Here is a 16,707-nt window from a genome sequence, read left to right as displayed (position 1 = left end):
AGACGCCCAGCGTGACTTAGAGGAGGAGCAAGTGTCTGAGTCGCCCAGCGTGACTTAGAGGAGGAGCAAGTGTCTCTGAGACGCCCAGCGTGACTTAGAGGAGGAGCAAGTGTCTGAGTCGCCCAGCGTGACTTAGAGGAGGAGCAAGTGTCTCTGAGACGCCCAGCGTGACTTAGAGGAGGAGCAAGTGTCTCTGATACGCCCAACGTGACTTAGAGGGGGAGCAAGTGTCTCTGAGACGCCCAGCGTGACTTAGAGGAGGAGCAAGTGTGTCTGAGTCGCCCAGCGTGACTTAGAGGAGGAGCAAGTGTCTCTGATACGCCCAGCGTGACTTAGAGGAGGAGCAAGTGTCTCTGATACGCCCAGCGTGACTTAGAGGAGGAGCAAGTGTCTCTGAGACGCCCAGCGTGACTTAGAGGAGGAGCAAGTGTCTCTGAGACGCCCAGCGTGACTTAGAGGAGGAGCAAGTGTCTGAGTCGCCCAGCGTGACTTAGAGGAGGAGCATGTCTCTGAGACGCAGCGTGACAGAGGAGGAGCAAGTGTCTCTGATACGCCCAACGTGACTTAGAGGGGGAGCAAGTGTCTCTGAGGACCCAGCGTGACTTAGAGGAGGAGCATTGTGTTGTGCCCAGCGTGACTTAGAGGAGGAGCAAGTGTCTGAGTCCCCAGCGTGACTTAGAGGAGGAGCAAGTGTCTGAGACGCCCAGCGTGACTTAAGGAGGAGCACCTGTGTGTCTGAGTCGCCCATGTGACACCTGAGGAGGAGCAAGTGTATCTTGCCCAGCGTGACTTAGAGGAGGAGCACTGTCTCTGAGTCTAAAAAGGATTAGAAGGAGCAAATGTCTCTGAGACAACGTGATTTGAGATAAGCAAGTGTCTATGGAACGTGACTGGGAGGATCAAGTTTTATTTCCCAGCGTGACAGGAAACATGGGACCAACGTGACTTTCAGCATTTGAGATGACTTAGAGGAGGTTCAAGTGTCTGATCCAAAATAGGAGCATTTTTCTTTTTATGATCAGGAGGAGCAAGTGTCAAACTGAGCATCTAACCGTGACTTAGAGGAGGAGGAAGTGTCTGAGTAGCATGACTTAGGGGAGGAGCAAGTGTCTCTGAGACACCCAGCGTGACTTAGAGGAGAGCAAGTGTCTCTGAGACGCCCAGCGTGACTTAGAGGAGGAGCAAGTGTCTCTGAGACGCCCAGCGTGACTTAGAGGAGGAGCAAGTGACACCCAGCGTGACTTAGGAGGAGCAAGTGTTAGACGTAGCGTGACAGAGGAGAGCAAGTGTCTCTAGCTACGCCCAGCGTGACTAAGAGGAGGACAAGTGTCTCTGAGACGCCCAGCGTGACTAGAGAAGCAAGTGTCTGAGTCGCCCAGCGTGACTTAGAGGAGGAGCAAGTGTCTCTGAGACGCTGCGTGACTTAGTTAGGACAAGTGTCTCTGAGACGCCCAGCCCCACTTAGAGGAGGAGCAAGTGTCTCTGAACGTGACTTAGAGAAGCAAGTGTCTGAGTCGCCCAGCGTGACTTAGAGGAGGAGGAAGTGTCTCTGAGACGCCCAGCTACTTAGAGGAGGAGGAAGTGTCTGAGTCGCCCAGCGTGACTTAAGGAGGAGCAAGTGTCTCTGAGATGCCCAGCGTGACTTAGAGGAGCTACAATGTCCCTCTGATAAGCGTGACTTAGAGGAGGAGGAAGTGTCTGACTGCTAAGCGTGACTTAGAGGAGGAGGAAGTGTCTCAATGACCCCAGCGTGACTAGAGGAGGAGCAAGTGTCTCTGAGACGCCCAGCGTGACTTAGAGGAGGAGGAAGTGTTAGACGCCCAGCGTGACTTAGAGGAGGAGGAAGTGACCCCACGTGCTAGAGGAGGAGCAAGTGTCTCTGAGATGCCCAGCGTGACTTAGAGGAGGAGCAATGTCCTGATACGCCCAGCTGACTAGAGCTAGGAAGTGTCTGAGCTACGTGACTGAGGAGGAGGAAGTGTCTCTGACTGCTAAGCTTAGAGGAGGAGCAAGTGTCTCTGAGTCTCCCAGCGTGACTTAAGGAGGAGGAAGTGTCTGAGTCGCCCAGCGTGACTTAGAGGAGGAGCAAGTGTCTCTGATACGCCCAGCGTGACTTAGAGGAGGAGCAAGTGTCTCTGATACCCCACGTGACTAGAGGAGGAGCAAGTGTAGCTCTGATGCCCACTGCTAGAGGAGTTAAGTGTCTCTGAGACCCCACTGACTAGAGCTAAGTTAGTCGCCCAGCGTGACAGAGGAGAGCAAGTGTCACTGCTAAGCGTGACTTAAGAAGCAACAATGACCCACTGACTAGAGGAGCAAGTGTCTCTGAGACGCCCAGCGTGACTTAGAGAAGCAAGTGTCTGACCCCACGTGACTAAGCAAGTGTAACGCCCAGCGTGACTTAGAGAAGCAATGACTGATACGCCCAGCGTGACTTAGAGGAGGAGCAAGTGTCTCTGATATGCCCAGCGTGACTTAGAGGAGGAGCAATCTCTGACCCCAGCGTGACTAGAGGAGGAGCAAGTGTCTCTGAGACGCCCACGTGCTAGAGGAGGAGCAAGTGTTAGACGTGTCTAGAGGAGGACAAGTGTCTCTGACCCCACGTGACTAGAGGAGGAGCAAGTGTAACGTGTCAGCGTGACAATGACCCCACTGACTAGAGGAGTTAGCAAGTGTCTCTGACAAGCGTGACCCTAGGAGCAAGTGTAAGCTGATACGCTCAGCGTGACTAGAGGAGGAGCAATGTCCCTGATACTAAGCGTGAGTTAGAGGAGGAGCAACAATGACCCCAGCTGCTAAGCTGGAAGTGTCTGACGTGTAGCGTGACTTAATGACCCACTGATAAGCGTGACTTAGAGGAGGAGCAAGTGTCAATGAGACGCCCAGCTGACTTAGAGGGAGGAGCAAGTGTCTCTGAGTCTCCCAGCGTGACTTAGAGGAGGAGCAAGTGTCTCTGACTCTCCCAGCTGACTTAGAGGAGGAGCAAGTGTCTCTGATGACCCCAGCGTGACTAGGAGCAAGTGTCTCTGAACGCCCAGCGTGACTTAGAGGAGGAGCAATGTCTCTGACCCCACTGCTAAGGAGCAGTTAACGCCCAGCGTGACTACAATGACCCCAGCTGACTAAGGAGGAGCAAGTGTCTAGTTAACGCCCAGCGTGACAAGGAGACCCCACTGCTAAGCTGAGTTAGAGGAGGAGCAAGTGACCCCACGTGACTAGAGGAGGAGCAAGTGTCTCTAGCCCAGCATGACCCCAGCAAGTGTCTGAGACGCCCAGCGTGACCCTAGAGGAGGAGCAAGTGTCTCTGAGACGCCCAGCGTACCTAAGGACAAATTCTCTAAAACTGACATTGGAGCGGCTTATGGTAGAGAAATGAACATTTAATTATCTGGCACCTCTGGTGGACTTCTGCAGTCAGCATGGTTAAAACTTGGGACATCTGTGGCATTGTGTTGTGTGACAAAACTGCTAATTTTATAGTGGCCTTTTATTGTCCCCAGCACAAGGTGCACCTGTGTAATAATCCTGCTGTTTAATCAGCTTCTCTACAATGCCCACTGCTAATGGATTATCTTAAAGGAGAACTGCTCACTAAAAAGGATGTAAACAAATGACCCCATTGCTAAGCTAGTTGGAACATTTCTGTATTTCAGTTCAGGAAACATGGGACCAACACTTTCACATTTGGTATTTAGATTTTTGTTCAGTATATATCCAAAATAGTTATTTTTCTTTTTATATCAATAAGTGGTCAAACTGAGCATCTAACCAATTAGGCTACTATACAGTTGGTAGTGCCAATGGTGAAGTCTCTGTTTTGGTCACTGTGCTGTGTAGCTAAAATGACCCCGCTGCTAAGCTAGTTAATGTGTAGCTACAATGACCCCACTGCTAAGCTAGTTAACGTGTAGCTACAATGAGTTAATGTGTAGCTACAATGACCCCACTGCTAAGCTAGTTAACGTGTAGCTACAAAGAGTGAGCTCCAATGACCCCACTGCTAAGATAGTTAACGTGTAGCTACAATGACTCCACTGCTAGGCTAGTTAACGTGTAGCTACAATGACCCCACTGCTAAGCTAGTTAACGTGTAGCTACAATGACTCCACTGCTAAGCTAGTTAATGTGTCTCTACAATGACCCCACTGCTAAGCTAGTTAACGTGTAGCTACAATGACCCCACTGCTAAGCTAGTTAACGTGTAGCTACAATGACTCCACTGCTAAGCTGGTTAACGTGTAGCTACAATGACTCCACTGCTAAGCTAGTTAACGTGTAGCTACAATGACCCCACTGCTAAGCTAGTTAATGTGTCTCTACAATGACCCCACTGCTAAGCTAGTTAATGTGTCTCTACAATGACCCTACTGCTAAGATAGTTAACGTGCAGCTACAATGACCCCACTGCTAAGTTAGTTAATGTGTCTCTACAATGACCCCACTGCTAAGTTAGTTAATGTGTCTCTACAATGACCCCACTGCTAAGCTAGTTAACGTGTAGCTACAATGACCCTACTGCTAAGCTAGTTAACGTGTAGCTACAATGACCCTACTGCTAAGCTAGTTAACGTGTAGCTACAATGACCCCACTGCTAAGCTAGTTAACGTGTAGCTACAATGACCCCACTGCTAAGCTAGTTAACGTGTAGCTACAATGACCCCACTGCTAAGCTAGTTAACGTGTAGCTACAATGACTCCACTGCTAAGCTAGTTAATGTGTCTCTACAATGACCCCACTGCTAAGTTAGTTAATGTGTCTCTACAATGACCCTACTGCTAAGCTAGTTAACGTGTAGCTACAATGACCCCACTGCTAAGATAGTTAACGTGTAGCTACAATGACCCCACTGCTAAGCTAGTTAACGTGTAGCTACAATGACCCCACTGCTAAGTTAGTTAATGTGTCTCTACAATGACCCCACTGCTAAGCTAGTTAACGTGTAGCTACAATGACCCCACTGCTAAGATAGTTAACGTGTAGCTACAATGACCCCACTGCTAAGATAGTTAATGTGTAGCTACAATGACCCTACTGCTAAGATAGTTAACGTGTAGCTACAATGACCCCACTTCTAAGATAGTTAACGTGTAGCTACAATGACCCCACTGCTAAGCTAGTTAACGTGTAGCTACAATGACCCACTGCTAAGATAGTTAACGTGTAGCTACAATGACCCCACTTCTAAGATAGTTAATGTGTCTCTCATTCACACTCTGTAACAGCAGCTGGGATTGCATTCTCAATTCCCATTTCCACTTAGGTTCTGTTTTAGGAATGAACTTTGGGCCAAACATAACCATTTGAACTAGGTTGGAATTACCAGAAATGTCCCAAACTCATACCCAACCAAAGCACAAAATAATGTTAAATGCACGTTGCCGTCAGTGCTAAGTATTACACAATTCTTTTTCCATGTGGCGTTGATATCTGCTTGCCACAGCAGTAACTGCAGTCTGAAGAGGTCCTTATGGGGGGAAACACAGAGGGTCCAACTATGTTTAGGTTTGGCTGAGACACACAGCTGCAGTATAATGGAAAGGCCCAGAAATGGGTGTTTTATTTATGTGTCAGTACTATCTCTCTCCCATGGAGTCGGTGTGTAATATCAGTCAGATCTGGTTTTAATATTACTGTCTCGCCCGACAATAGACTCTAGTCTAGAGCCTGCTTTAAGCTCATCTTGCATTCGGCATGTTAAAGTGGTAATCCGCGATTGGTAATCGTTTAATTTTTGTTATTTAAAAAAAAAAAAAAAAAAAAACTTTAAAAAATAAATGTATGATATATTATACCCTTTCGATTCTTAAATAAATTATAACCTATGGGCTAAGTTCAACTGTTATAACATAACATAACCCAAAATAGAAGCTTGTTTTACTTCATTGTTTGTAAGAAAACACTTTAGCCTCAAAACATGGTTAAAACTATATATTTTTTGATATCATAAATAACCAGTCCTTGCATCCATAGCTCTATCTATGAATTTGCAGTCTGAAAAGGGGTACTTATGGGGAACTCAGGAGGTCCAACTATGTCAGGGTTTGGCTGAAACTCCCAGCTATAATGGACAGGATCCTTTATTTGTGTTTCAGTAGAGTATCATCTTTCTCCCATTTTGAGTTTGTGTAATATTTTCCTACGGAAGATCGGTCGGTTTACCGAGATCTGATTCTAACATCAGTGTCTAGCCTACAATAGAGATGACTCCAGTCATTTTTAGATTCACATGTATCGTCTCCACCGACACACGTCTCACATTCTGCCTGTTGAATAATTGAAACAATCCCGTCTTTAAATAGTCAATATTGTCTAGGCCTACATACCGTACGGTGTCTTCTGAAAGCATTCACACCCTTGGACTTTTCCCACATTTTGTTCTGTTTACAAAGTGGGATTAAAATTGATTTAATTGTCCTTTATTTTTTTGTCAACAACCTACACCAAAAGCGCTTGTCAAACTGTACTTAAAAAAAACAAAAATTGTAAAAAAGATTAAAAATAAAACACATATCTTTATTACATATATTTCCAACCCCTGAGTCAATAGATGTTAGAATCACCTTTGCCCATTTATTCTTTTCAAAGTTCTTCAAACGCTGTCAAATCGGTTGTTGATCATAGCTAGACAACCATTTGCCATAGATTTTCAAGCAGATTTAATTCAAAACGGTAACTCTGCCACTCAGGAACATTCACTGTCTTCTTGATAAGAAACTCCAGTGTAGATTTGGAGGTTATTGTCCTGCTGAATGTTAAATTAATCTCCCAGTGTCTGGTGAAAAGCAGACTGAACCAGGTTTTCCTCTACGATTTTGCCTGTGCTTAGCTCCATCCCGTTAATTTTTTTATCCTGAAAAACTCCCCAGTACTTAATGATTACAAGTATACCCATAACATGATGCAACCCCACCATACTTGAAAATATGGAGAGTGGTACTCAGTAATGGGTTGTATTGGATGTACCCCAAACATAGCACTTTGTGTTCAGGGAAAAAAATATAATTGCTTTGTCACATTTTTTGCAGTATTACTTTAGTGCCTTGTTGCAAACAGGATGCATGTTTTGGAATATTTTTTATTCTGTACAGGCTTTCTTCTTTTCACTCTGCCAGTTAGGCTAGTATTGTGGAGTAACTACAGTGTTGTTGATCCATCCTCAGTTTTCTCCTATCACAGCCATTAAACACTATAACTGTTTTAAAGTCATTATTGGCCTCATGGTGAAATCCCTGAGCCGTTTCCTTCCTCTCCGGCAACTGAGTTAGGAATAACGCCTGTATCTTTGTTGTAACTTGGTGGATTGATACACCATCCAAAGTGTCATTAATAACAACACCATGCTCAAAGAGATATTCAATTTCTGTTTTTTTTTTTTTAAACCAATAGGGGCCCTTCTTTCAGAGCCAATGGAAAACCTCCCTGGTCTTTGTGGTTGAATCTGTGTTTGAAATTCACTGCTACACTGAGGGACCTAACAATTATCTGTGGGGTACAGAGATGAGGTATTTCATTCAAAATCATGTTAATTACCTCTTTTATTGCACACAGAGTGAATCCATCCATGCAAATTGTTACTCCTGGACTTATTTTGGCCATAACAAAGGGGTTGACTCAAGACATTTCAGCTTTTCATTTGTAATTAATTTGTCAAAATAACAATTTCACTTTGACATTATGGGGTGTGTGTAGGTTATTGACCAACAATCTCAATGTACATGTTTTTTAAATTCAGGTTGTAACAAAATGTGGAAAAAGTCATGGGGTGTGAATACTTTCTGAAGTTGAAGTGATCCTATATCACTGATAGTAGGACTGGTAGAGACTGAGTAGACTGATAATAGGACTAAGCAGACTGATAGTAGGACTGGTAGAGGCTGAGTAGACTGGTAATAGGACTGGTAGAGACTGAGTAGACTGGTAGGCTGAGTAGACTGGTAATAGGACTGGTAGAGGCTGAGTAGACTGGTAATAGGACTGGTAGAGACTGAGTAGACTGGTAGAGGCTGAGTAGACTGATAGTAGGACTGGTAGAGGCTGAGTAGACTGGTAATAGGACTAAGCAGACTGATAGTAGGACTGGTAGAGTCTGAGTAGACTGATAGTAGGACTGGTAGAGACTGAGTAGAGTTGAAGTCGGAAGTTTACATACACCTTAGCCAAATACATTTAAACTCAGTTTATTCACAATTCCTGACATTTAATCCTAGTAAAAATTCCCTGTCTTAGGTCAGTTAGGATCACCACTTTATTTTAAGAATGTGAAATGTCAGAATAATATTAGAGAGAAGGATTTATTTCAGCCTTTATTTCTTTCATCGCATTCCCAGTGGGTCAGAAGTTTACATACCACTCAATTAGTATTTGGTAGCATTGCCATTAAATTGTTTAACTTGGGTCAAACATTTCAGGTAGCCTTCCACAAGCTTCCCACAATAAGTTGGGTGAATTTTGTCCCATTCCTCCTGACAGAGCTGGTGTAACTGAGTCAGGGTTGTATAGACCTCCTTGCTCGCACACGCTTTTTCAGTTCTGCCCACACATTTTCTATTGGATTGAGGTCAGGGCTTTGTGATGGCCACTCCAATACCTTGACTTTGTTGTCCTTTTACCACAACTGTGGAAGTATGCTTGGGGTCATTGTCCATTTGGAAGACCCATTTGGAAGTATGCTTGGGGTCATTGTCCATTTGGAAGACCCATTTGGAAGTATGCTTGGGGTCATTGTCCATTTGGAAGACCCATTTGGAAGTATGCTTGGGGTCATTGTCCATCTGGAAGACCCATTTGGAAGTATGCTTGGGGTCATCGTCCATCTGGAAGACCCATTTGGAAGTATGCTTGGGGTCATTGTCCATCTGGAAGACCCATTTGGAAGTATGCTTGGGGTCATTGTCCATCTGGAAGACCCATTTGGAAGTATGCTTGGGGTCATTGTCCATCTGGAAGACCCATTTGGAAGTATGCTTGGGGTCATTGTCCATCTGGAAGAGCCATTTGCGACCAAGCTTTAACTTCCTGACTGATGTTGCTTCAATATATCCACATAATTTTCCACCCTCATGATGCCATCTATTCTGTGACGTGCACCAATCCCTCCTGCAGCAAAGCACCCCCACAACATGATGCTGCCACCCCCGTGCTTCACGGTTGGGATGGTGTTCTTCGACTTGCAAGCGTCCCTCTTTTCCTCTAAACATAACGATGGTCCTTATGGCCAAACAGTTTTTTTTGTTTCATCAGACCAGAGGATATTTCTCCAAAAAGTACGATCTTTGTCCCCATGTGCAGTTGCAAACTGTAGTCTGGCTTTTTTATGGTGGTTTTGGAGCAGTGGCTTCTTCCTTGCCGAACGGCCTTTCAGGTTATGTCGATATAGGACTCGTTTTACTGTGGATATAGATACTTTTGTACCTGTTTCCTCCAGCATCTTCACAAGGTCCTTTGCTGTTGTTCTGGGATTGATTTGCACTTTTCGCACCGAAGTACATTCATCTCTAGGAGACAGAACGCGTCTCCTTCCTGAGCAGTATGACGGCTGCGTGGTCCCATGGTGTTTATATTTGCGTACTATTGTTTGTACAGATGAACGTGGTACCTTCAGGTGTTTTGAAATTGCTCCCAATGATGAACCAGACTTGTGGAGGTCTACCATTTTTTTCCGAGGTCTTGGCTGATTTCTTTCGATTTTCCCATGATGTCAAGCGAAGAGGCTCTGAGTTTGAAGGTAGGCCTTGAAATACATCCACAGGTACACCTCCAATTGACTCAAATAATGTCAATTAGCCTATCAGAAGCTTCTAAAGCCATGGCATAATTTCCTGGAATTTTCCAAGCTGTTTAAAGGCACAGTCAACTTAGTGTATGTAAACTTCTGACCCACTGGAATTGTGATACAGTGAATTATAAGTGAAATAATCTGTCTGTAAACAAATGTTGTAAAAATGACTTGTGTCATGTACAAAGTAGATGTCCTAACCGACTTGCCCAAACTATAGTTTATTATAACAAGAAATATGTGGAGTGGTTGAAAAACGAGTTTTAATGACTCCTAAGTGTATGTAAACTTCCGACTTCAACTGTATTTAACACCAGAAGTTCATGTCTACTAGTTGTCTGTATTCATGAGTATTTAGATAGCCGACTTATTCACAACCAGTTCTGTTCGTCAGGGGTCAACGAGGAAACCCTGTTCATCAGGGGTCAACGAGGAAACCCTGTTCATCAGGGGTCAACGAGGAAACCCTGTTCATCAGGGGGTCAACGAGGAAAGCCTGTTCATCAGGGGTCAACGTAGAAGCCCTGTTCATCAGGGGTCAACGAGGAAACCCTGTTCATCAGGGGTCAACGAGGAAACCCTGTTCATCAGGGGTCAACGTAGAAACACTGTTCATCAGGGGTCAACGTAGAAACCCTGTTCATCAGGGGGTCAACGTAGAAACCCTGTTCATCAGGGGTCAACGTAGAAACCCTGTTCATCAGGGGGTCAACGTAGAAACCCTGTTCATCAGGGGTCAACGTAGAAACCCTGTTCATCAGGGGTCAATGAGGAAACCCTGTTCATCAGGGGTCAACGAGGAAACCCTGTTCATCAGGGGTCAACGAGGAAACCCTGTTCATCAGGGGTCAACGAGGAAACCCTGTTCATCAGGGGTCAACGAGGAAACCCTGTTCATCAGGGGTCAACGAGGAAACCCTGTTCATCAGGGGTCAACGAGGAAACCCTGTTCATCAGGGGTCAACGTAGAAACCCTGTTCATCAGGGGTCAACGTAGAAACCCTGTTCATCAGGGGTCAACGAGGAAACCCTGTTCATCAGGGGTCAACGTGAAACCCTGTTCATCAGGGGTCAACGAGGAAACCCTGTTCATCAGGGGTCAACGAGGAAACCCTGTTCATCAGGGGTCAACGTGGAAACCCTGTTCATCAGGGGTCAACGAGGAAACCCTGTTCATCAGGGGTCAACGAGGAAACCCTGTTCATCAGGGGTCAACGAGGAAACCCTGTTCATCAGGGGTCAACGAGGAAACCCTGTTCATCAGGGGTCAACGAGGAAACCCTGTTCATCAGGGGTCAACGAGGAAACCCTGTTCATCAGAACGGAAACCCTGTTCATCAGGGGTCAACGAGGAAACCCTGTTCATCAGGGGTCAACGAGAAACCCTGTTCATCAGTTCATCAGGGGTCAACGAGAAACCCTGTTCATCAGGGGTCAAACCCTGTTCATCAGGGGTCAACGTAGAAACCCTGTTCATCAGGGGTCAAACCCTGTTCATCAGGGGCCTGTTCAAGGGGTCAACGAGCCTGTTCATCAGGGGTCAACGAGGAAACCCTGTTCATCAGGGGTCAACGTAGCCTGTTCAAACCCTGTTCATCAGGGGTCATCGAGAAACCCTGTTCATCAGGGGTCCCCCTGTTCATCAGGGGTCAACGTAGAAACCCTGTTCATCAACCCCTGTTCATCAGGGGTCAACCCTGTTCAGAAACCCTGTTCATCAGGGGTCAACGAGAAACCCTGTTCATCAGGGGTCAACGTGTTCATCAGGGGTCAACGTGGAAACCCTGTTCATCAGGGGTCAACGTAGAAACCCTGTTCATCAGGGGTCAACGAGGAAGCCCTGTTCATCAGGGGTCAACGAGGAAACCCTGTTCATCAGGGGGTCAACGAGGAAACCCTGTTCATCAGGGGTCAACGAGGAAACCCTGTTCATCAGGGGTCAACGTGGAAACCCTGTTCATCAGGGGTCAACGTGGAAACCCTGTTCATCAGGGGTCAACGAGGAAACCCTGTTCATCAGGGGTCAACGTGGAAACCCTGTTCATCAGGGGTCAACGTAGAAACCCTGTTCATCAGGGGTCAACGAGGAAACCCTGTTCATCAGGGGTCAACGTGGAAACCCTGTTCATCAGGGGTCAACGTGGAAACCCTGTTCATCAGGGGTCAACGTGGAAACCCTGTTCATCAGGGGGTGAACGAGGAAACCCTGTTCATCAGGGGTCAACGTGGAAACCCTGTTCATCAGGGGTCAACGTAGAAACCCTGTTCATCAGGGGTCAACGTAGAAACCCTGTTCATCAGGGGTCAACGTCAGGGAAACCCTGTTCAAACCCCTGTTCATCAGGGGTCAACGTGGAAACCCTGTTCATCAGGGGTCAACGTAGAAACCCTGTTCATCAGGGGTCAACGTAGAAACCCTGTTCATCAGGGGTCAACGTAGAAACCCTGTTCATCAGGGGTCAACGAGGAAACCCTGTTCATCAGGGGTCAACGTAGAAACCCTGTTCATCAGGGGTCAACGTAGAAGCCCTGTTCATCAGGGGTCAACGTAGAAGCCCTGTTCATCAGGGGGTCAACGTAGAAATCCTCATGATGTCTAATTAGAGCCTGCTTCACGCTCTCCCATCCTTCGTGATTAATGAAACAATCCAATACTTTTCAAGGATGTAGTGTTGTTTATGTGTTTCAACTTCGGAAGGACGTTAATGTTGATTATTCTTCATGGTTCAGGTTTATTAGACTTTAGCCTAGAGACTTATTAACGCGTTAACACAGGTATTTCCTGTCATTCAGGACAGAGATTAGACAGACAGTTGAGTTGTTTCCATGGATACCAACCACTGTGTGTGTTTTGACTGTGTTTTTGTGTGTGTGTGTGTTTTGACTCTGTGTGTCATTGAAATGAGAGGAAAATATGACCGACTGAACTGAACCCAGCAGGTTACGGTAAACTTTAATTTATATACCTACTGTCTGCGTCATTAAAAAAAAAACGAGGTCATGTGACAGGAAGAGACGTGATCAGTGGCTTGCATCCCAAACGGCACCCCTAGTCCCTATATAGTGCACTAACGTTACCCTACCCACAGGGTGAATTTCAGACGCAGTCAGTCAGTGGTTCAGGGCTGATTAGCTGCGATGCTAGTCTCTCTTCATTCAGAAAGCAGATGTTTAACAGTTTCTCAGTAGCTTTCTCAGAAGAAGTAGACTTTCTGTCACAGTATTATAAACCCTTTTGAGCATTAGTTCAGCGTGACCTTAGCCTGGTCCCAGGTCTGTTTGTGCTGTCTTTGTCAATGACAGCACATTGGCAAGACAACACAAACTGATCTGGGACCAGGCTAGGTAATGACCATGGAAGTTGGCAAGACAACACAAACTGATCTGGGACCAGGCTAGGTAATGACCATGGAAGTTGGCAAGACAACACAAACAGATCTGGGATCAGGCTAGGTAATGACCATGGAAGATGTCAAGACAACACAAACTGATCTGGGACCAGGCGAGTGTGACCATGGAAGTTGTCAAGACAACACAAACAGATCTGGGACCAGGCTAGGTAATGACCATGGAAGATGTCAAGACAACACAAACAGATCTGGGATCAGGCTAGGTAATGACCATGGAAGATGTCAAGACAACACAAACTGATCTGGGACCAGGCGAGTGTGACCATGGAAGTTGTCAAGACAACACAAACAGATCTGGGACCAGGCTAGGTAATGACCATGGAAGATGTCAAGACAACACAAACAGATCTGGGATCAGGCTAGGTAATGACCATGGAAGATGTCAAGACAGCACAAACTGATCTGGGACCAGGCGAGTGTGACCATGGAAGTTGTCAAGACAACACAAACAGATCTGGGACCAGGCTAGGTAATGACCATGGAAGATGTCAAGACAACACAAACAGATCTGGGATCAGGCTAGGTAATGACCATGGAAGATGTCAAGACAACACAAACTGATCTGGGACCAGGCGAGTGTGACCATAGGAGTTGACAAGACAACTCAAACTGATCTGGGACCAGGCTAGGTAATGTCAGCACAAACTGATCTGGGACCAGGCGAGTGTGACCCTGATATCCAATTTGTTAACTCTGTTATTCACCTGTATTCTTCCAGGTACTGGAAAAGTGTTCCCGAGGTATGTAAAGAAAATGTGCTTATAGTTCAGCGGTTTAGTATTATGGTTTTGTATTATGGTACTTGTTTTGAGAAACTCAACAGGTTCTCAAAGGACATTCTCACAGAGTAGCTATTCTGTCATTCCCAATGACCTCAACATGACCTGACATCATATACGCTAGGTAACGCCTGCAGTGCTAATCTGAGAACTTGTGTTTGAATCCCAAGCGGCACACTATTCCCTACATAGTGCACTACTTTACCTCAGGGCCGGCACCCTATTCCCTCCATAATAGCACTACTTTTGACATTACCACTGTGGGCCCTGAGGTAAAGTAGTGCACTATGTAGGGAATAGGGTGCCGTTTGGGACGTACCCTTGTCATGGGGTCTGGTGAGCGTCAGGTTGAGTCCTCTGGCTCCTCGGTTTGTAATGAATGGTTCATTGAAGCAGGAAAGTTATTTGAATCGTAACAAAGTAAAGCTTTATTTGAGTCGTTCTGACATCGTGTGTTTGTACAGGTAGGAACAAAAAAAAATTGTACTTGCACTTTGTATGAACTTGTCGATAATGCAATTCTCAAATGTAGCTTTTTATAAATTCACAATCCCCACTTTTACATCTTTAGCCAGCCATGTACACGTGGTGTTGAAGACAGAGTTCAAACACTGAAAACTATTGTAAGAGTTTTCATTCTACAGTATAGTTCCTTTATAGAATGACTCGTGAAATAAGTCAGTTGAGGGCAAAGCAATATCATATGTAAAACATACTGATTATTATTATTACTATCCCTATATACATCACATCTCCTTATCGTAGATCCTGACCCGCTGCTTGACATAGAAATACAATCTATAGAACGGGCTTGGAACCTCTAACCCTGGCAATTTGACTGGTAAAGATGGTTCTATTTATATTTCTGTGCTTACTTGAGGACGCGTGTTGTTTAGTTGATCCATCTATATTCTCTCTGTCGGGAACGTCAAGCGAACGTAATCTGAAGCAACGTCTCAAACTAGGGACCCCAAAAAAATTAATCACAGAATAGGACTGAAAGGGCATCTATAGACATGTTACATCCTCATCTGTACCCCTCGAACACCAGATCTACATCCCAAATGGCACCCTATTATATATATATATATATATGGGAATAGCTTGCAATTTGGGATGCAGACCAGATCATGCTGAGGTTAACTCTACTAGGAGGTATTTTTCAAACACTTCAATCTTTTAAATTAAGGTTTTTAGGAACAAGTCCAAGAAGCTGTGCCTCACTTCCCAAGAATGTTTCCATCCATTGAGTTTTAGAAGATGGAAAACCAGGAGTGGAAGGTGTATTTTCCTAACAGTCTCTCTCTCTCTCTCTCTCTCTCTCTCTCTGTGTCTCTGTCTCTGTCCTATAGTCGTTGATATGAATTGTGTTGCATGACTCTAACAATGAGATACAGTTTGGAGTTTTTGTTTTTGGTGATTTCACTGACAATTTCTTTTGGTTTTGGATTTTTTTTGCTAAAATAACAGCGGCTGAATTCCAGGCTCTGTTGATCTGAGAGGATAAGGATAATTGCTTCCTCTTGCCTTGTGATTGGCTGTGTGGAAATGTCGCCATATTGTTTCCACCTATCCCAGCCTTTCAGATCTACAGGGGTGCCTAGGAAGAAGGGGGATCTGTTTTGGCAATTCTGCCACACAGTTTTTCAAATCCTGTTACTTGGTCCACTGAGGTTTCAAGACGACGCTAGAGTAAGAGCGTACGCAGGAGAAGGCGACGGGGGAGATCTTTCTGGGGTCGATGAGGTTGTTCTCCAGACGCAGCATCACGATGTGGGAGTCCTCGTTGTTCTCAGGGTCACAGATGGCATCCTCAGCAAAGGTCCTGTAGGAGATAAAGAAACCATTGGGTTTTATACGTCGTGGATCATCCTATTCTGGATTTTATTTTCCTACCTGGTACTTCCTGTACTTCCTGTATATAGTCGCATTACTTCCTGTACTTCCTGTATATAGTCGCATTACTACCTGGTACGTCCTGTATATAGCCTCATTACTACCTGGTACTTCCTGTATATAGCCTCATTACTACCTGGTACTTCCTGTATATAGTCGCATTACTACCTGGTACGTCCTGTATATAGCCTCATTACTTCCTGTACTTCCTGTATATAGTCGCATTACTACCTGGTACTTCCTGTATATAGTCTCATTACTACCGGGTACTTCCTGTATATAGCCTCATTACTACCTGGTACTTCCTGTATATAGTCGCATTACTACCTGGTACGTCCTGTATATAGTCGCATTACTACCTGGTACGTCCTGTATATAGCCTCATTACTACCTGGTACTTCCTGTATATAGCCTCATTACTACCTGGTACTTCCTGTATATAGTCGCATTACTACCTGGTACGTCCTGTATATAGCCTCATTACTACCTGGTACTTCCTGTATATAGCCTCATTACTACCTGGTACTTCCTGTATATAGCCTCATTACTACCTGGTACTTCCTGTATATAGCCTCATTACTACCTGGTACTTCCTGTATATAGCCTCATTACTACCTGGTACTTCCTGTATATAGCCTCATTACTACCTGGTACTTCCTGTATATAGCCTCATTACTACCTGGTACTTCCTGTATATAGCCTCATTACTACCTGGTACTTCCTGTATATAGCCTCATTACTACCTGGTACTTCCTGTATATAGCCTCATTACTACCTGGTACTTCCTGTATATAGTCGCATTACTACCTGGTACGTCCTGTATATAGTCTCATTACTACCGGGTA

At 45.2% G+C, this 16,707-nt stretch overlaps 2 protein-coding genes across 3 annotated transcripts in view; one reads left to right on the top strand and one right to left on the bottom strand.

Annotated features, from left to right (window-relative positions):
• The window catches only part of cenpp (centromere protein P), a 228,831-nt gene that overhangs the window by 162,478 nt on the left and 49,646 nt on the right, over positions 1 to 16,707 (top strand). The window lies entirely within an intron of this gene.
• ecm2 (extracellular matrix protein 2, female organ and adipocyte specific) overlaps positions 14,368 to 16,707 on the bottom strand; it is a 47,617-nt gene continuing 45,277 nt past the window's right edge. The window contains exon 12 of the mRNA XM_065004575.1: positions 14,368 to 15,791. Coding sequence (XP_064860647.1) covers positions 15,623 to 15,791 — 169 coding nt within the window. The 3' untranslated portion in view covers positions 14,368 to 15,622. The remainder of the gene's footprint in view (positions 15,792 to 16,707) is intronic.

Source organism: Oncorhynchus nerka, linkage group LG2 (assembly GCF_034236695.1).
Source record: "Oncorhynchus nerka isolate Pitt River linkage group LG2, Oner_Uvic_2.0, whole genome shotgun sequence".
Classification (NCBI taxonomy): Eukaryota; Metazoa; Chordata; class Actinopteri; order Salmoniformes; family Salmonidae; genus Oncorhynchus; species Oncorhynchus nerka.
This window is presented reverse-complemented; position numbering and strand designations above follow the sequence as displayed.